The 20931-nt window shown below is 36.6% G+C and overlaps 1 protein-coding gene across 1 annotated transcript in view; it reads left to right on the forward strand.

The window, feature by feature from the left end:
- THADA (THADA armadillo repeat containing) overlaps nucleotides 1-20931 on the forward strand; it is a 159831-nt gene that overhangs the window by 6941 nt on the left and 131959 nt on the right. The window contains exons 7-22 of the mRNA XM_088527415.1: nucleotides 328-380; nucleotides 837-1023; nucleotides 1669-1763; nucleotides 3038-3258; nucleotides 4150-4841; nucleotides 5494-5645; nucleotides 5779-5934; nucleotides 7709-7831; nucleotides 8799-8922; nucleotides 9605-9753; nucleotides 10961-11171; nucleotides 12999-13134; nucleotides 13482-13618; nucleotides 14771-14935; nucleotides 16077-16234; nucleotides 20532-20641. Of these exons, the coding sequence (XP_088383541.1) occupies nucleotides 328-380; nucleotides 837-1023; nucleotides 1669-1763; nucleotides 3038-3258; nucleotides 4150-4841; nucleotides 5494-5645; nucleotides 5779-5934; nucleotides 7709-7831; nucleotides 8799-8922; nucleotides 9605-9753; nucleotides 10961-11171; nucleotides 12999-13134; nucleotides 13482-13618; nucleotides 14771-14935; nucleotides 16077-16234; nucleotides 20532-20641 (2869 nt within the window). The remainder of the gene's footprint in view (nucleotides 1-327; nucleotides 381-836; nucleotides 1024-1668; nucleotides 1764-3037; nucleotides 3259-4149; nucleotides 4842-5493; nucleotides 5646-5778; nucleotides 5935-7708; nucleotides 7832-8798; nucleotides 8923-9604; nucleotides 9754-10960; nucleotides 11172-12998; nucleotides 13135-13481; nucleotides 13619-14770; nucleotides 14936-16076; nucleotides 16235-20531; nucleotides 20642-20931) is intronic.

The raw sequence follows: 20931 nt of genomic DNA on the forward strand, positions 1-20931 counted from the left end.
TGCCAGTAAAGCAGTTTAATGTTGAGTTTGCTGATTCAGAGACACTGAATCTGTCTGCAAGTTAGGGGTCATTACCTTGAAATTTTGTACCCTCAGAATGTAGATAAAGATCACAGATTCTGTGGACTTGTTCATTGGTCCTTGTAAGGCTCTTTTAATTTAGAATTGCTCCTCTGAGTCTATACTGAAATTTTAGTTTATTTTTTTTAATGGAGTGAAAGAAGCATCACTGTATGGATAACTTGTCGTTGTGTATGATTGCTTTGTTGGAATATTGCTGTTCTATTTCTCTTTTAAATAAATTTGTGCTGTAATTATTTTCACTAGTTCTTCAGTTTCTGCAGAAGTCTCTGCTTGACATTCAGGAAGAAAACAGGCAAGTTGAATTCACTGTAAGCTGTGTTTTACCTGTTTCCATTACTTTCTTGCAAGAAAATTTTAATACGGAATTTCACTTTGATAGCACTTTGGTTTGCACTTGGAGAAAGTCTTTGAGAAAGTGAGGAAGGACTGGCACTTTGTTCAGTCACCGGTTGTCAGTTTCTGCAAGAGTTCTTCTTTGCTTGGGTGGGGTGAAATGAGTGAAGAGGTTGTCATGGGGAGTTCCAGAAACTGTAGTGGAATTTCTCACTAATTTTAACTTCATTTTAAAACACTTGACCCTTGAGTCTGCTTCTTGTTTTTCCTCTAGTTACACATCTGGTCCATTCAAGCCATAAATTAGTTTTTACTGTTAGTTTGATCTGAAGTTGGCAAAATATGGTTTTCTGTGAATTATAAGAAGGATAGATTCCATTTACTTTTCTTGTGTGTATGTATATTTTCTTTCCAGAAAGAACAGTGGAAATCGTATTGTTCAGACCCAGCTGATGCACGACTTATTGGCGGCCATTAAAGTTTCAATGATGCTTGTACAGAAACTACAGGAGAATATTCAAGGAAATCTTTGGAAAAATCCTGACTCTCTTATTTGGCAAAGTATGTGTAGCTTGCTGAAAAGCTCCACAAACTTCCTAATGGATGGTAAGATTAGTAATACTCAAAAACAGTGAAAATGTGTTTGTTCAGTCACTTTTACTGTTTTTCTAATAAATACAGTTTGTGTGTGGAAAAACTTCTTTTATCTTTCTTTATCTTAAATGGAATTTGAACTTCTTAAGTTGATGGGAGTAGGAGTGGGTCTTGGTAAGCCATGATCTGTAGTGCATAATTTCAGTGTAGTTTATTGTTACAAGATAAAGAAATTCTATTCCTAATACTTTAAAAGCTATCAGAAAGCTCTTGAGACTTGCCAAATGTGTATGTTTATGAAAAGTTTGTATGTATGAATTATGTCAGCAGAACTAATCATTGATGTTATTTCCTATGTAGGTGCTACTGTTGTATAGTAGGATTTAATGTAAGGATGAATAAGCTCTGCCACTGTCCTCCTTTCCTGACTGTGCAGTTCACTCTTTTCTATCTGTTAAAAGATGGTAATAGTTTCCTGTTTTGCTAGGGTAGAAATTTGATCATGTTTGTGAATCCCTACTATAGAGATATGTGGCTATGTAAACACAAGTAGTCTATGAAAATTGAACACTGTCTTTATAAGTTTAAGTATAGTTTCTAGCACACAAAACTTCCTACACTTCAATGGAAATTGTCTTTCCATTGTCTACTAAATAGAAACTCTGCTGCAGACTGTTCAGACAACTTCAGGGCTGGCCTTCATTCTCTTCACTAAAGCTATGTATGAGACACCTGAACAGTTACCTTCCTTGGTAAGTGTATTTTTTTCTCTTAAAGTTGTGAAATATTTTGAAGTCATGAGTTATTATTAAGCTGTTAATACTTCAGAGTCTCTGGCAGCTTTACTTTGTGTGTTCTTTGTGTGTTATTAAGCAGCCTCCACGTACTTCAATCCCTATCCCTTCCTCCTCAGTCTTTAGTAAATACCAAAGTGAGGTCAGTAACAAAGGAATCGGGTAAGAGGACTCTGCAGCTCCAGAATTCCCCACAAGGTGTTTTGATCGTAACCCCTGTCATGGGCACCTCCTGTTTCACTTCTAATGTTGAGAGGAGGGAGCTGTGTCCTGTCAGCCCTTTTATGGGCACTTAGGATGTGGTTAATAGCATCTCACATCTTCAGTTGTTCATGTCTGAGCTAGTGACTTAACTGCTCTATACAACTATATATGGTTCATACAAGTGAAAAGGACTGTGTGCAGAGCAGGCTTTTCTGAAGTGTGTACCCTTACTAGGTGTAAAGGGGTCTTGAAGAGATGTGACATTGTCACATCTCCCAGTGTCATTTAGAGGGTTTAATACACGTAGGAGGACCACCAGCTTCTGTGTAAAGCTTTTGTATAACCTCTTTTTTTCTCTTTCTACTGAAATAGCAAGACAACATTTTTGAATTATGTAAGAAAACAAAGTTATGAGAAATTTGTTCAGATTTGGGCCCCACGGAAAAACAGTGGAGCTAGGCACGATGGGAAAAAAGGACAAGTAAGCCCAAGGGTAGACAGTGGGGGTAGCCTTGAGGGTAAATGGGGGCAAGTAGCCCACTAACTCATTCCATCAGTTTATGGAATTCCAGTAGTTTATCTCAGAAAGGAAACAACGCATGTATTCCCACTCCAAAGTACTGCTGTTTGATTTTTTTGTTTGTTTGTTTGTTTTAATTATGTTTGAATTGTTTTAAGTATTCATAACATTTGTCTTGAGTAGTATTTTGATATGTAGAAGGCACACACAGTCTAACTGTAAGTGACCTTGCCATGTATTCCCCTGAATATCTACTGAGCAGGAGTAGGGTGAGGGTAGAGTGATTTGGGCATCCTCAGAACCTGACTGGATGGGACTGTGTGCCACATGCTCTGGGTGTCCTTGCGTGAGCAGTGGGTTTGGACTAATGATCTCTTGAGGTCCCTTCCAACCTCAACCTTTCTGTGATTCCATGCGATTCTGTGATCATCTAATATTTGCAGTTATGCGGTGTAGCTTTTCTCCTGTGCTAAAGTACTGTAATATATTTTGTGTGTTGTTTTTACAGGTCAGTGCCTTGCTTATGGGATCAGTGAAGGATACAGAGATACCAGCATGGTTTGTGGGCAACTGTAGGGTCCTCTGTAGTGGAAAATTCCCCGACTCAGTCCTCCTCTTCCTTTGTCATGGAGCACTGGCTATGCTGGAATGGAATAGTGGCAGTATGGGTGAAAAGGGGGAGAAACTCTTACTAGATATTGCATCAGTCCTGTTATCTTTGAGTACAAAGTAAGTCATATGTTTGGATTTTATATATATATATATATACATATATATATATATATATTCTTGTGCATGTGAGTTTCCATGGCTTACATAGTCTTAGTGTAATAAAGTAATAAAACTTTGACTTTTTTAGTGTGATAAATCTAGTTTGTAACACATCTTGTACTTTTTAAGATACTCAGAATAATTCTTAAAGTTTGAAAAAAAAACTTAATATTGCATAATTATAAGTTACAGCTTTCACTTGTATATTAAAATGAAATACTGTGTTTCTAACATAAGTGGAATTAGTTTTCCATCTCTTTAGTCTTAGGATATATCAGAATTGTTGCTATTTAGACAGATAATTTGTTGACTCAGGATATCACCTGTTCTCTGAAGTACAGAGGACAGCAGTGTATTCTAATTAATAGAATACTTGGAGAGAATACTTTGGTGGGTTTTTTGTGGGGGGGGTTATAAGTTGATAGGCTGTTGGCTGTACTGGAAAGGAGAATAAACCATGATGTGTATAGAGTTCAACCCTTCTTCATGTCTGGGAAATCATTTTTAAAAGAATTTGCACACAGGGTTCTCAAGTTCTGTGTTTTTATGTAGCAATGAAAAACTTGCCTTATCTTCAAGAGCTATTGACCTGTCAGGTGGTTTACTCAAGTGGTTTGAGCTGTGACCAGTTAACAGCAGGTCAGATGACTGAACATAAGATTTGCAAGATCACTTGCATTTTATATTGGATTTGTTGTTTTCAATTTCTTTCTGCAGTCTTTCACTGTTTTACTGTAAGATAAACTAATGTGATGAATAATTGTTTTGAAAAAGCTATTAAATATGTGAAAACAGTGCCAAATGGAAATACTAAACTAATTTTATTTTTTTGTTTATTCTCTTTAAAAGGTTGAAAGAATCCAGTATGGCAACATCTTTGTCTAGAATCCTTGCTGTTTGGACTAATTCAGCGCTAAATGCCCTTGTTTCATGCTCCCCAGATCTAAAAATCAATCTTAATGGGAACTCGGACATACCTGGGAAGTTGCTGGAATACGTTTACACGCACTGGGAACACCCCCTGGATGCTGTTAGACACCAAACCAAATTGATATTCAAGAATCTGCTTTGGATACACCAAACCGCCATTAATGGATCTGATGAAAAGTCTGACCTGTTCTTCGCAGGGTTGACAAAAAGCTTACTGAGTTTGGAATGGCATGTAAGAGGGAAATATGCTTCTCTTGGCTGTCTCGTGGAGTTCATGGGCACTGAAAATATATTACAGTTGGACCGAACAATTCCAATACAAATCCTGGATGTGATGAACGATCAGTCTCTTGCACCCTATGCTAGTGATCTTCTGGAAACCATGTTTGTAAATCATAAAGTACATTTTACCTCAGTTTTTCAAGAGAACAACTGGATTGACCAGTGGCATGACACCTGGATTTCTCCTCTTCTTTTAATACTATGCGAAGGGAATAATGACCAAACTACTTACATAATAGATTACTATTTACCCAAGTTGCTAAAATGTAGCCCTGACAGCCTGAACTACATGATGAAAATTCTTCAGGCTTCTGCTGATGCTAATCTTGGTAAGGAATTAAATATAATATTTGTAGTTACAGTGATTAAAATAAGTGAAGCAAACCCAGAAACCTGATCTCTAATTTCTTATTCTTGTAAGAGTTAACTTGAGAGAGAAATTCCAAATGTTTGTTCATCACTTTCAGTATTTCAGGTGAAATTCATTATAATGAGTGTCTTGATGACATGAGCAAAATAGTTATCATTCTGTAGGTGCCTTGCTTTCTTACCAGTCTTTGAGTTCATAACATAACAACATAACAACATAAAAATCCAACTATTTTTGTCTTGCATTTTTCTCACGCAGCACAGATTCAAGAACACAGTTGTATAAATTATTGTTTTTCCTAACATACCAATAGAGATTTCATGCTTCTTATGTAATTTTTGACATATTTGAGTGTAATTCTCAAATAATGTCTTGTGAGACATCACAGGGGCTGTCTTTATGGTGCACTCAAGACAAAACCTTTTTTGAACCAGGCAATTTAGTAGTAGTTAAGTTTATGATATGGTGTTTCTTCTGAGGCTTGTGGGGGTGGATAGAAAAAGAGCAGGGGGGAGGTGTAGTGCATTGAAAAAATGTATAGTTTTTGACAAGCCTTGCAATTGTTTACACATTGACTGTGTTAATCAGATTGTAACTGTTTATCCTTGTAGGCTCTCGCAATAGGAGAGGAGCTCTGGGGGCACTGATGGCCTGTCTGAGGACAGCCAGGGCTCACGGACACCTGGAGCTCTCAAATATCATGAGCAGCGGTCTCGTCTCATCCGACTGTATAAAGCAGGGTCTAGTTCATCAGCACAATCAGGTAGAGGGACAAAACTGTTTTTGTGTCTTCAGATTGGAAGAACTGTTGAAATCCTAAATACTGTCTCAGCATTCTTTTGAATCATAAGTAAGACTATACTACTTTATGTGTTTAACATCTGATTGTTTTTCAGGTTTGCATTGATGCTTTAGGTTTGCTTTGTGAAACCCATCGTAGTACAGAAATTGTGTCTATAGAAGAAATGCAACTAATTCAGTTTTTTATTACTTACAACTTGAATAACCAGGCTCCTTCAGTGAGGCAGCAGATGTGTTCTTTATTGAGAAAGGTAATATTAAAATTTAAACAAAATATTCCATGCTTTTTTTTTTTTTTTTTTTTTTTTTAAGTTATGCAGCATTTAAAGTAAGTATGCTGTGGAATTGTTTATCTAAAAGCTTATAGAAACTCTTGATCCAAGACTATGTTGTCTTTATTATGCAACTGAATGCAGATAAGTTATCCCAGACAAGGTTTTTGAGGAAAAAAAAAATCAAATGACAGATGCAACTTGCTCGTGAGTGGCACTGAGTGTTATGTAACCCATCAGTGGATGTTTAACTATGGCATGTGAACAGCAATGCAACCTGGAATAAGCAATGAAGTTTGTAATGCCTTTATTGTGGACCAAGTGCATTTTTACTTAGACTTATCGTCGGTCAGACAGATTCACAGTCAACTTAAACTCAGCGACCTGACTGGGAAGACAAGGCAGAGGAGTATGAAGAAACACTTATGGTCAACATGATGTGGTTGTACTGCTAGGAAAGTGGCCTCTTCATCAGCTCTGACATTTTGATACAGAAGAATTTTAAGATGTTATTTGTAAAAGGAGAAGTTCCTTCATGGGGATATGCTCTAAAGCACAACAGAGGCAATGAGAAGAGGTGTATATAGGAAACCCATCATGTAAACATGAGACTAGCATCCTCGGTCTACTAGACGAGGCAATGAACTGAAAATGAGTTTAAAAGTAAAGATCAGCAGTTTCAACTGGGATTTGTAAACAAAAGGGAGCCCAGAGAGGTGTTCAGAAAAAATAGTAAGTCGGTTAAAGACTTAGATTAAGAGAGTGTTTTATGTATTAGTGTTTTGATGCGTAAGCAGTGCAAAAGTGTCAAGGCTAACCAAGAAAGTGGTGTTGTGGAAGCTTGCTCTTGAGAATGTTAGCTCTGTGCTTGGTTAGAAAGATGAGAAGATAGTATGGTGGAAAGGACGGGAGAATCAGGAAGATGATAGCTTAATGAGAATTGAGTAGAACAAGTGGGTGTTTGGTGATGGGAAGAACTGACGTGAGTTGTCTATTAATTGAAATACTCCAGGCCAAGGAAGTCTGCAAAGATCAAATGTGTCCACATTGTAGAAGCTGCCAGGATCACTGTTGGGAGATCCTGGAAGGCAGATGTGGGTAGCATGAAGAAATCCTGTATGCACAAGGAACAATCTGAAAGGTGTTAGTAAATGGGAGCCTCGTGAAAGGAGAAGATAATTAGTTGGAGAGCTAGTAAGGAAAAATGAGAGAGCAGACTTGGCAGAAACAAAAGAGCAGAAGCTCAACTCTTTCCACTTTTGCTTGATGCAGAGTAGGGGAAAATTACGTTAGAGGAAACTTGGTAAGAAAGGAAATGACATTAGTGGGGAATAACAGAGCTGGGAAAAAAACTCCTGAACTGAATCAGGCTCTCTTTGTGAGAAACCCTGAAGTTATAAAAAGGATGTGGATTAATTGAGTTTTTTTAGTGGAAGGAGCTGAAAGTGAAAGGTGAAAATTAGAGAAAATGAAGAGAGATGGGCGGGAAGACTAGGCGTGAATTTAAGGTGGATGATAGGAAAAGATGTAGGAGGTTCAGAGGGAAGGGAAAGAGGATGGCCACGAGAAGTGAGAAGTAAAATATTCAGACTTGTTTAGAGTTGAGCGAGGAAACAATTCTGTAATATGCTGCATGTGCACCTTTTAAAAGCCACGAGCAATAAGATCTGGATATTAGGCTGAAAATCCCCCTTTCCCTAATTTAACTTTCAGTGACTTTTGTATCAGCTCTGTCTTCCTTGTGTTTTTAAAGTTATTTTGTAGGATACAAGAAAGTTCCCAGGTGCTTTATAAACTGGAGCAAAATAAAAACAAGCAAGAGTTACTTGAAGATTCAACTAAGTGGGATCCTGTGGTGACTTTGCAGCAATATAAAGTAAGTAAATGTAAAATCAGTTAGACTGCTAGACATACAGTTGATTAAAAAGTAAGAAGTATGGTGGTGGTTTTGAAAAGTAGCTAATTATTCTTGAAAACACCTGGTATGTTAGGCACTGTCTGCATTATCAAATATTGCAGTGCCGAACGAGCAAATTTTCTTAAGCAAAAGAGGACTGAAGACCCAGTGTCCACCCTGAATGTGGGGTTAATTTGGACTAACTATAGTCCCATTTCATAAACTGGGAACCCATTAGTATTTGGAGGATACCTTTGAACTTAATTTGTCCAATAGCAGTTAAAATTATCTGCTGAGGGACTGCTCTGTGATGGGAGCAGAAGTGGCAGTAAAGGGGCATGACTGAAGATGTGCCACCAAAATGCTCTCCTCATTCAGATCAAAATACTAATATGAATGTCTTGTTAGCTATGAGGAGTTCAGGGGTTTTAAGCTGTGCCATTTACTTGGACTTGAAATAAAGGTCTTATGAGCAAGAGCCTTCTGCTAGTTCTACCAAAACACTGAAGAGAATGAAGGGCAAAGTTTGGGCACAAAATTTTTAATATGAAGAATTCTTTTGAATTTGCCACCCATATTTCCTGGTTCAAGTCCCATGTATTATACGTATTTTTTTAAGTTGCAAAATTTTTGTCTCGGATTCACTTTGCTTGCTCTACTACTTTTCCAGAATTTAATACAGCCTTTTTTTTTATTTTTATTTTTTTTTATTTTTTTGAGGGAGTGAGGAATCTGCTTAAAAGTTTGTGAACCTTCATTTTATTTAGGAAATAAGAAACTTATCAATACCACATAGGCAGTCCTCCAGTTCTTCCAAAATGAATTATAAAATCATAATTTTGCTGTGTAGCACTTGAATTCAGGATAGTCTGCTTTGAATTTCTAGAGAAACTTTTTATTTGTAAGGTAGCAGAGAAACTGTTAATCTATCTTTTATGATCTTCAGGTTTTTATGTCATCTCTGTGTGACAGACTTTTTGAAGCACTGTTTCCTGGTTCATCCCATGCAACCAGATTTTCGACGTTAACTATTTTGGGATCAATAGCAGAAATATTTTCTGTTCAAAAAGGTGAGAGATCTAGTTGTAAAAATGGGAGATGCAGAGGAAAGTTCTTTTATGCTAACTAGTTAGTCTTTGCCAAAGTAAAACAATTATCTTGATTTCTGTGGGATTTGCTGTATCACTTTCATGTTATCTGAAGAAGGGATTTTAATCAAAAATGATGTTTTGAAATTAATGCAAATATTTATGACCTGATCAAGATAGCCCTCATAAATAGGGTTTTTCTTGCCTAGAGTCAGTCTTTTTCAGCAAAAAAACTTTGAATCTTTTAAAATTATTGTTACTTTAATTTTTGTGTTACAAAGTCGTTTTTTGGACAAGATTTAGTATTTGGTGTCTTCACTTCATTCCTTTGTTCTAACTGAAGTTTAAAACTTTCTTAAAAAGGAATCATTTTCTAATATGACATTGCTCCAGGACAGGAATTTAAAGTTAAAATAACGGTTATCTTCAGTGCTGAATTTAATGTAGGTAGATTGCGTGTACTGTTTTTCTTGTATTACTGCGAGTCTGTCTTTATTTGGTAACCTGACGTTTTTAAAACATGTTAGGAAATACATGTATGAGTATTAAAATAGTGTTTTAACACTATTTTAGATTTCTGTTTCTATAAGCAAATGTAAGTACCATGCTTATTCTGAAAAAAAAATACAGCAGAATTATTTTAGGCATTGATTTCTTTGAACAGGTCAGAGACAAGTTTTTCAGTTGACTCAAGAAATTGATTCTGCCCGTGTCCAAACTTTGCTCCAGTGTTTGGCCAGTACTTTTGAAGAAGTAAAAGTTCTAGCATTTGAACTTTTAATTAAACTGTGTGATGTTGCATTTAATTTACAGGTATGTAACAGAAAAGAGTGATTGTATAGAAGATGTTTTATGTTATCACAGACTTGAGGTAATAGCTAAAAATTAGCTATTCTTTTGCTAAAGCTAAAACAGCTAAACTGTTCTTACAGTTTGTTGTTATCTTATAGCTCCTTTATGCCATGGTTTTTAACATGATGGAAGATAATGATCACACCAAGCCTGTATTTGAAAGCAAGGGAGGTTTTCTAGGTATTTTGTAGGTAAAGCAAATGATTTGGCAACTGTTTCTCTTCCAGCACTGAAGTTGAGTTTCGTGCTACTTATCCTGTCCTGAGGAGACATAAATCTGAAGGTGCTTGTGGTAACTGAAGACTGTATCATGTTTTACAAAAGCAGTTTTTTTGACCCATGTACTGAGTTAGGTAGAAGGCATAATTTCTGCAGATTTGAAGTTAGACCAAGTAGTCTGAAGTAGCGTACATCTCCAGTATTTTTCTGTATGTTTTTTTTGTAGCATCACTCTTTACCTAAGGAGGCTTGTTTCACAAATACGTGAAAGAGTTCAGAAAGTTCATTGAGTAGCACTCTGAACTGTTTACTAAACACACTGTAATACTAGGAGAGAATGTACTCCGAGATACCTGCTTGAGAGGATATGCTTCTTTCAGATAGACAGATATCTTAAAGCAACAGATAATGCAAAGTCCTTCCTTAATGATAAGCTTCTAAGAGCTAGGAGCTTTTGATCTAATTACTCTAGTATCTCAAGGTGTTTAGCTCTGTGCTTGTTTTGCTGCAATTGGTTTCAGGTTTCCCTTTCTGGTTGTCTTTTGGAATTTTACTCTGACCCCGATTTTGCTCTTTGCTATTATTCCATAAAAAGGTCGTTTTAAATTCATAGCTACCATTGATCAGATACTGCTTCCTAATAAGCGGTGCTTCTCTGCAATGTCCATTAGCAGAAAAAACACAACATGTTGAAAATGAAAAAAGGTCTTCTGTGAAGCATGTAGGGTTTGAATGTTATTCCATAGGTCTCATCTCCATCTTCAAGGTGTATGTGACCTCTCTCTTTCCTGAATACATATACATTCTTATTCTGAGTGTACAAGTGTTTGTTAACAAGTATGTACCAGCTGCCTTACTGAAAACCAGATTATCAGATTCCAGGATGTTAACTAGCTTAATTAAATCAATATGAAAATTTAATAAAATGAAGAATATTGTTTTATTTCAGGATTCTGAAAATCTAGAGCTCTTATTCCAAGTAGCAATGGATCTTAGCACAAGTGCCAAGCCATATGATTGTGTGACAGCTTCGTATTTGTTGAACTTCTTAATACACCATGAAGAGCTGCAGCGCATTTGTTTAGGAAAATGGGTTCAACTTAATTCTCAGATAGATCAAGATCAGTCAATCAGTACAGTGGAGAAGAACACCTTAGCAGGTAAGTTTGGGGGGAAATTAACCGCCCTCCTTCCATTTTCTAATTTTGTTTGAAACCTCTTTGTTGCTTTTCCTGAAGGCCTTTGGTAAAAAGTGTAGTGAGCAATTAGATGCTTACTGGATTTTTTTTTTTAATACTTCCATATATTTAAATACAGCTTGTGTAAGTGTAGTAAGAGAGCTTTATCTGTTAGCAGAATACTTCCACCCACCTTCCCCTTGTGAGTAGTTTGTTTGATATTTAAGGAATTGAGCTATGATCACTTTGTCACAGCTCTTGTTTTTGCACCCTAGTGTTTTTGTTTTTTCAGGATTTACTCTTACAAGTATTTTGAAGTTGCAGTCCATTTTGATTGTTTTGCTTTAAGTTAAACGTGCTGTTTTGGAAGCCTTTCTTCCAGTGTAGACTTCCTTTGTAGTGTGACTTCCATGATGCAGAAGCATGCTTAAATGAGAAATACCTGGCCTTAGGAGGGCTCAGGTAGTTATTTATACCAGTACTTGATTGGTAGATCTCTGACCTTTCAATTACTTTTCTCAGCATTGATTTAGAGGTAATTTTGGTTCTGCCAGATTGAATGCCATTCCATTTTCCATTGCTTCCAGATCTCTATTAGGGTTTTAAGCAGATACAGATTTGGTGTTAAGAACCAGACCTTTAGGGTCTTGATCCACTCCTTTTTATCTTAAGCCCATTGCATGTTCTTTGGAGAAGGCTTTTGTTCTTATCTTGGTCAGAGTGAAAGCGACATTGAAGCCCTGGTACCTAGCGGGCTTTTTACATTGTTTTCTATGAGAGAGGGTGACCTTGGAGGCACCTGAAGTGTACCCTTTGTGCGACTTTTATTATTACCTACCCTCCCTCCCTCCAATATTTCTTAAACAGCTCTGAGTTGCTAGGCCTCTTGGGACTGACAGGGCAATAATCTTTAGAGGACACCTGATTTCTGTGCATGTAGCTGGGAGATGCAGCGAGTCGGCAGATGTCACATCCCAGTCCTCAGTCATTCATATGAAGCTGTGCAGGCCAAGGCCCAGAAAGGAGCCTGTCAACTCGTTTGTAATGAAGAATGAAATGTAAATTTGTAGTAAACTCAATTTTTTCTTTTTTTTTGGGGGGGGTGTGTGTTTTCCCTTCTTTGCAGATTACCTAAAACCTTCTTCATATGCATCGAAATCATCCTTTTGAGACGTTTATGATTGCCATAATTAAAGCAAATTCGTGCGTTATCTTATTTCTTGTTGTCACTGAGTATCTCTTGTTAGTAGAGTGATCCATGGTTCCTTATTAGGATCTGCAGTTTATTCTGATTGTGCCACTGAAGTGCTGCATGGTAAATGTGTATGTCAAGTGGGCATATGTAGCCTTGCAAACTGGGAAGCTTCTTTAGTGGCTAATTACAATATCAATGTCTGACTGGCAGCTTTTGATCTTTAATATTCTACCGAAATGTTTCTTCTATGAACCCAGCTCTAAGGGCAAAGTTTGACGTTAACGCATATAGGTTACAGCTCTTGACTTCTTCAGGAGCTACAGGATTGTCCCTGAACATAGGATTTATCCTGCACCTTCACAGTTGCAGGTAGACTAACTTGGCTGTAGCAGATGTTGCTGGAATTCAGGTAACAGAAAACCAACAAGAACTTCTTTTCAAATGGACAAAAGACTGTGAAGTGTGAACCAATTACTGTGCATTTTTTCATTGAGTTACTACTTAAACAAGTTTTATTGCTGTTTAAAGAACCCCATTTTGCTTCTCAAAACACAATAGGTATATGTATGTTTAATGTAAATCTGTTTTTGTTTGTTTGTTTTCTTTTATTTCAGTTATCAAGCTTTTGTTAGCGAATGTCGAAGAAGAAATATTTCAAGCCAAAAAGTCCTTGCTTCAAGCAGCAGCATCATTCCCAATGTATGGGAGAGTTCATTGTATAACTGGGGCTTTGAAGCAATTACCTTTAAGGTGAGTAGCTGAATTGTTAAGCATGCTGCTAGAACTACCCATGCGAACATAAAAGCATACAATGTTTTTCTTACCTAATTCAGCACTTTTGTCTTCTATTGCTCTTAGTAGCTTTTTTTATTAGATGCTTTCTTTGTATGTCTTAATCTCAGTTTTAAAACTTGTCAAAGTGTACCTCATTTACAGTTTTTGTAAATACTGTTGCAGAATTATTTGTAATTTTAGTTGTTTCTTTTGAATATAAACTCTTTTTATATATAATTATTTTATAACTATATATAGTTCATGGTTGTGTGTGTGTGTGTTTTTTTTTTTTTTTAATTTAATTAATTTAATTAATTTTGAAGTAACTTGGCATTAAGAGCTGAATGGAAGCAAATGGTGGCCAGGCTCATTCTGATGTCATACAAACTCTCTGAGGTAGTGTCTCCAGTAGTGCAAAGCTCATCCCCAGAAGGTCTTATTCCGATGGACAGTGATTCAGGTAAAATTATTTATAGTTGATTCTGAAGTTCTGTTTCTTTTTCCTAACCGTTAAGAACTGTCTTTTCATTTATTTACTTATTATTCAACTTAGTAGTGTTGGATAACTGATTTTTTTTTCTGTTCTTAATACAGGAATTTAACCTGTCCAGTTGCTTTTTAATGCTTAGCTGGAGTCAGCCTAACCATGATCTCTTTCTCCTCACCCCATCCTACTGATAAGTCTCCTCACTCAGTGTCTCCCATTGCTTATCAGAATTTATTGTTGTCTGACAAGACTCTGAGAAATATATCCAGAAAAGCATAAATGACTTCAAGGAGGGGATAGAATTAAGGCATAAATCCTTCTTTTGGAAACCAATGCTTATTTTCCAAATAGTTAGGTGTGTGGGAAATCTTTTTGATGACCTCTTGCACAGATTTCTTCAAAGGTTTCTTGTGAGTTGGTGTTTTTTTTTTTTTTTTTTTACAAGCCAAGCAATTAGAAGTTTTTTTTTTTTTTTTCCAGTTTAGGCCAAGATTCGCTTTAATTTTAAGAATGCCTTATTGCTTATATCTGATAGAAGCAACACTTCCTGAATGAAATTGGACTTCAGTTCCACTTCTTGTTTAAATTACGTAAGGACATGGATAGTTGCTTCTTTCCTTTTTAAAAATGCTTGGAGATGCATTGCTCTTAAGATGCTTGCAGCTCCTGAGTTCAGCTCATTGGAAGTCCGTAGGTAGCAAAATTCGTATCGGGGACAGCTGGTGCGTATCTCTGAGCTCTAATGTCTAGTTGGATTCTTATTTTGGGAGAAACCAAGCAATGGCTTCCTGAGATTGATCTTGAAGTGTGTCAGGACATAGCCTCACCATTTTGTGAGCAAAAGTGATGGGGAGCCTTCGTCCCTTCTAATCTTGAAGCTGCCCCTTACCCTACTATTTCTCAAGTCCTACAGCTCTTGAAGCTCTCCTGTGGAAACTCTGGTATGTGTTACAAAAACAGGGAAGTTGGTCACCTTGTATAGCCCTTTTTTTCTTCCTTAATCCTCATGTTTATCATAGTTTTACTTTTGTTGTTGTTTGTTTGTTTGTTAAAAACTTTTATGCTTAAAATGAGTAATATAAAAAGTTGGAATTCAAAAGGACTTAAACGGTCCTCTTGTTGAAGGTGTAGAAACAACAGATCGACTGCAGATGATTCTGCATGAGATACAGCCACAGGACACAAATGATTATTTCGTGCAAGCAAAGACTTTGAAAGAATACTGCAAAGTAGAATCTGAAAAGCTGGTTGATTGCAAGCCAACAGAAAATACTTGCACAGAAATAAAAGGTAATTCAAATACCGTATTAGTATTTAAAGCAAGATATTGCGTATAGAGTAGACATTTTATGTGGGTGATCAAAGTTGGAAGTTATTTGCTCTGTGTAACGTTTCACTTCCATAATAAATCTGTCAGAAGCTAGTTATTCATGGGCATGGTTTTAAAGACTAATTCACTGTGTTTCTGGAAGATTGTGGTTAATCTCTCTTAGAGCACAAGTGAAAAAAAAGGTTGTTTTGGTATTGACCTCGTCTCTATTGGCTTAACTGCACCGTTCAGGTAGGCTTTAACACCTTTTCTGTCAAGCAACTCTTTAACACCTTTCTTGTTGAAAGGTGTTAGTGTGATTTCCCTCTCCAGTGTACACAAGACTAGTGGGGAATTCATCATGCAATAAATTTTGGTGCATAAAATTACATAAGCAGAAGCTTGCATTCAAAAGATTGTAGGGATAAAGTACTAGATAGTATTTCTCTACTTTTAACAGCAGATGTGCATTAAAATGAAATTGAAGCTTACAGCGATAAGAGAAACGGTAAATTTCCGAGTTAGTATGCCAGTGTGAGCTGTTCTGAATTGAGCAGTTTTATGCTTTTGAAGTTAAATATATTTAGGTTTTCTTTCCCCATGTATTTTTCCTAGGTTTAAAATAATTTTGGTTGGGCCATATGTTTTGTTTCATGAAAAGAAATTTGTAAATATGTTATTGAATTTCTAGTAGTGACCACCAGATGGGGCCACTGCATTAAATAAAATTATGCTTTTGCTTGAGTAAAAGGAAGTCTGAGTTAAAATATAAATAACATGTAGGGTGAGATAGATTGATGAATGACATGGGAGTTTATTGGAGCCTGGATCCAAATTTGAGGTGTTTGTGTGCTTCTATTTGCAATCAAATGCTGATGTTGACCAAGAGACTTCTGTCCTTTAAAACAGCAGTTTCCTGGTAAAGTTGTTTACCGCTGCCCTTTCCAAGCAGCGTAAATTACAGTAAGTGTTCCAACCATGGAAGGAACTAGCCTCAACAGAACTGAATTATCTCTTGATTTAGCAAGCTTAAAAATTTCAAGATGAGGCTAAGTTAAATTTTAAAATCTTTGCATGATGCTTTGGGTTACGCTGTTGAATCTGTTGCTTTTTCTTTTTTAGGTAAAGACAGGCAAACGTGCGATGTCACAGCTCAAATGGTTCTTGTATGTTGCTGGAGAAGCATGAAGGAAGTATCTCTGCTCTTAGGGACACTGTGCAAACTTTTGCCTTCACAGGCTGCATCTGAACCTTCAGATGGGTTGATCACTGTAGAACAGGTAGGGGAATACTTTTTGCTCTACAATCTTAGTTTTTATGGAAAAATAAAAATATTTTAATTACATTTTGAATCATAGCTGCTGGATTTGACTTAAAGCTCTTTATTAACTGAAATTCATAGTCACAGATACTGAAAGAAAAGCATGCTGACAAGTCTAAATCTTGTCCTTCGTAACATGGGAAATTGAGTTATGGAGAAATTATATACGGTATGACTCTTTCCTCCAGATTTTTTACTTAAAAGAGATAAAAAATATTAACATGCCAGCTGGGTCTCTTGTAGAATGTTGAGTGAAGTGTTTACAAGAAATTAAATTACCACAGGAATTTATTTGAGAAATATTTTATATTTATTACTTTTTTTTTAATTGATGACATCTTCATTTCCATATGGTTTTGGCAAAATCCTTTTCTACATGGAACATGGAAACATGCAAGACATGCTTTCTTCCTCCACCAGAAAACAAATATTTTTCTGTAGGTGTTACAGCATTCTGTCGTAACACTAATAATATAAAATGTACTGCAGGTCTTATTACTTATGTTAGCTCTTGTTGCAGTGCCACAAAAATAATATTTTTATTCTTGCATTGTCTCTAGCTTATGTTTTCATCTGCTTAGCAGCTGGGCTTTTACTGTTGCAGAGCTCTCAAGTGTAGATGAGAACAGCAATGTGCTTCACCATTATGTTCCCTAGCCTGCTCCAAGTCAAACAGGAATTGGTATTTTAGCGTGAGTCAGCTCTAGCTGTAGCATCTCCATCTTTATTTAGAGAGCAACCATTAGTATTTAGCCTTTCAGAAATGTTGCGTTGTTAAGCAGTGTCTCCTATTTGTATAGATCTCTTAATAGTTCTTTTCTGCTTTTGACACCATCTTGTAAAACAGCAAGTCTGCATTCTGTTTGTATGAAGAATGTTATTTGTCAAGAAGTTGGTTTCAAACCCTAATTTTCTTCATGCTAATGAGGAAATAATATTTGGCTGTATATATAATAAGCACTATTTGTGTAAGTGACCTTATTGTATTGTACAAAAATAGGTGATTTCATCATAAAAGTGTCGGGGTTTGCATGGAACTGCTGTGGCTTCAGACTTCTATTAAACACATATTTTTCAGTGTTCAGAAATAGGAGAACTGAAATTCAGTACCTTATGTATGTACAGCTGGCCTTTAATTTGCACGTCTTTTTCTTTATTGTGTCAATACACCATAATAAATATATAAAAATAATATAGATACAAAAATAATGGGAGGAGAAGGAGAGATGCTCAGTGGAAACCTTGGTCATGCTGCCTTCAATAAGGGCTAAGTAATTGTTAAGAAAAATCGGATAGCACCACTTGGCCATTCAGTGTTGTCTTGTTGCAGTGACTCCCCTTCTAGTCTGTTTTTTTTTTTTTTTTTTTTTCTCCTTTGTATTGAGCATGCAGATGAGAAGAAAATACCTTTCACTGTTGATCCATTTTAAGGAACAACAGAGCTGTACTATTGGGTAGGCAGTGGTGTTAGGTAACTGCTGGCAGCACTGGTTCTTGATTCTTTCCAACAGTTAAATGCTGCCTTCCCAATGTGTACTTACATGGAAGTAGTTGGGGGAGAGACGGCTCTTTTTTGAGCCTTTATTTGTAACTAGAAGTCGGGGCAATATCAAATTTGCACTTTTGCTCTCTACTGAGTAACAGATTGGGTTTGCACAGCAATTTAATGCCACAAGGCTTAACGATGTCTTGGGACAGCTACAGCTCCTTGTGTGGAGATAACGTCTACAGAGGAGGCTCAGATTACAGTGTTGAAACTGGCAGGCTTCAAAGCCTACCCAGCATTGCCATTGGCTGATTTCCCTGAAAAATAGTCATAGGAAATGTCAAATATGTCTGCAGGAATCTTTCCATTCAAATACAAGGTCTATCTTTTATTCTGCATCTGATATGAGAAGTCCAGGGATGCCAGGCTCAAAGCTCTGCCTGGTAGCACAATTGATCTGAACAGTATCAGCCATAGAAAACACCTATCCTTGTGACAGCCAAGTAGGCCAAAAAAAATGATGCCTACCAAGGTGTGTTGATGTTCTGACATGATCTCTCCAATCATGAGACAATCCTTGAAGCCTGGGGAAACTTCTTGAGCTTTAAACCCAGAGACCTACCTCAAATTGTTGCTTATATTACCCGAAGAGATGATTTTTGGGGGTGTGAGCTTGCCATAACTTTGTATCAAAGTGAAAAGAAGGCAGTAGAAGTACAGGCAGAAGTACTGTCCCAAAGTTCTGCTTGTGTAAACCAAGTGATATGAGCCTTGTCCTGGAAACTTGTCAAGTAAAGGGAAGTCTGAGTATTGGAAAGTCCTAACACTTAATAGTCATTTGCTCCACCAGTAAAAAATGTGACTCCCATTGCACCTCAAGTTTTTCCTCCAAGGAACCAGAAAAAGAGAAAGAGAAAAAAAAAACAAAACAAAAACAAAACAACCTTACACCTGATCTTAATGTAATCTCGCTCTCCTCTGGAGTTCACTACGGTTGGTACTGGTTCACGGTAATAGTGAACACAAATTCCTTTGCTTGCTCTACCTGCTGGCACTTGAGGTACTGGTTTTATGCTGTGGAGGGTCTGAGTGCAACTCCAGCTCCTTATTCCTTCCTGGAGGAGCAGGAGTGCCATGGTCAGGGTCCCTATCAAGGTGGGGCTCTCTGTACTCATGTATTTGCATGAGGATCAATGCTATGACATCTGGGAGAGTTTAACCTGTGGTGATTTTTTTTTAAATTGGTAGGAATGAAATCAGAGTATATCAGGGTTTAATTTGACATAACTTAGTCAATGTGGCTGTTGCAAAAAGCTCAAACTTAGTTGAAAGTTCCATGTCCAAAAATATCTGTATGAACTATTCTAAAAATGTAAGGATGTTGGTGGGACGGGACAGTGATTTGATTTGCGTGTATATGGTTTTCTTGGTTTGGTTTTGTTTATATGCTTGGGGAGTTTGTCTATGGGTCAGCTACTTCTGAGAAAAGGCCCTCATTCCTGCCTTTGAGCTAGACAGCTAAGAGCCTGCAACTATGAACTGGCTTAAAATCCACCCAGAGGAAGTTATTTTAGCTCAAAATGTTCTTTGTTTCATATTGCGTGGGTTTCATAAGCTGCAGGAAATGTTATGCTTAGTCTTCCATCTTACTCTAACTCTTCTGCCTTCATCTTTTGGATAATGATTTACATACAGTAGGGTGGAAAATCATTTGTAGATAGGTATGGAATTAACTCTTCTGACATTTTAATTACCTTTCAGACTACTGTGGTATTTTAAAGCAGAATTTTTCAAACTTATTATTTTTTAATTTTGATATTAATTTTATATAAAGAATTGTTTTGCTGAAGCACTTTTAGGAAATATTAGTGAAAAAAAATGTGTAATAGGATTTTGTATGTGCATTATGTATTTTAACCAAATGATGCTGTCAGTTTAGGCCTTTAAAGTTGATGTCAGTTAGAGAACATAAAAGCAACTCTTCTTGCAGAATGAGATTGTGTAGTATTTTAAAGCTGTATTGAAGCTTACATGCTTGATATCTTGTTAGAGTTGCAGAATCAGTATCAGTAAAATTTTAGTTATAGCAGTTTAGTTGCTGTCAAATTGTCAGTGTAGCTCTCATTACTAGGTCTGTGCAGTGTCTTTATTCTAGAGCTGTTTCTAGCAGTCAAGAGGCAATTATGCAGAATCCTGAGACCTTAAAAATTGTTCACTTTTGTTTTTCTTTTTTTTCCTCTTATTTACATTAGAACTCCTGTTATTTCTCTGATATTTTTCTAGATACTTGTTTCTGATTTTATGATTTAGTAGCTAGCTTTCTTTGGGATTTAAGGTAAGAGTGAAGGGAACCAAGAAAGATCATTTTTCCTCTGAAAGTCAGTGTTGTCCCCTTCTTTTCTTAACATTGCAAAGTACTCCTCTAAGACCTATAGCTAATTTTGTGTTATTTTATGATGTTTTTGCCCTTTGTTTTCTTCTTAAGAAAAAAGTTGTAAAACTACACTGCTAAAATAAAAAATGGAGTATAATATCTGTGTTCCTTAAAATAAGTGCCCTTTTACAATAGTGCTTCTAATTGCCTCTTGCTTTCAACATGGCTTTTTCAACCAGAAGGACTTTGCCTTTAATGGGTGTTGTGGTAGCAGAAAGTGCATGTAGACTGCTTGTATTTAGAAACAGCCCACTCCAAAGTATTTTGCGTTTGTAAATGAATTGCTCATGTAGTTTCAAATAACTTTCTCCCCCTCTCCCCCACCTTTTTTTTAAGGTTAAAAATATTGGAGACTACTTTAAACATCATCTGTTGCAATCAAGACACAGGGGCGCATTTGAGTTAGCATATGCTGGCTTTGTGCAACTTACAGAAATCCTGTCCAGGTAAAAGACCACCTCTTATGTTTTTAATATAGTAGTTTTACTGAACTGTGGTAATTGCGGTTCATTTCTGAAATGGGCTGTGCAAGCAAATTCTTGATTTCATGTGGATTTTGTGAGAGTTTAGTGCACTGGTATGTGAGCATGTGTACGCCATTAGTTACATGAAGCTGTAACTTTGGATTGTGTTATTTCTTTTGAGAGATGGTGCTTAGGCATTGAAAGAAGATAAGGCCACTTAATGCTTTTAATTTTCTTGATTTCTGGAGTGTCAGTTTATTGAACCACTCTCA

Source organism: Tinamus guttatus, unplaced genomic scaffold (assembly GCF_059628265.1).
Source record: "Tinamus guttatus ecotype Peru unplaced genomic scaffold, ASM5962826v1 Tinamus_guttatus_pri_ptg000286l, whole genome shotgun sequence".
Taxonomy (NCBI): domain Eukaryota; kingdom Metazoa; phylum Chordata; class Aves; order Tinamiformes; family Tinamidae; genus Tinamus; species Tinamus guttatus.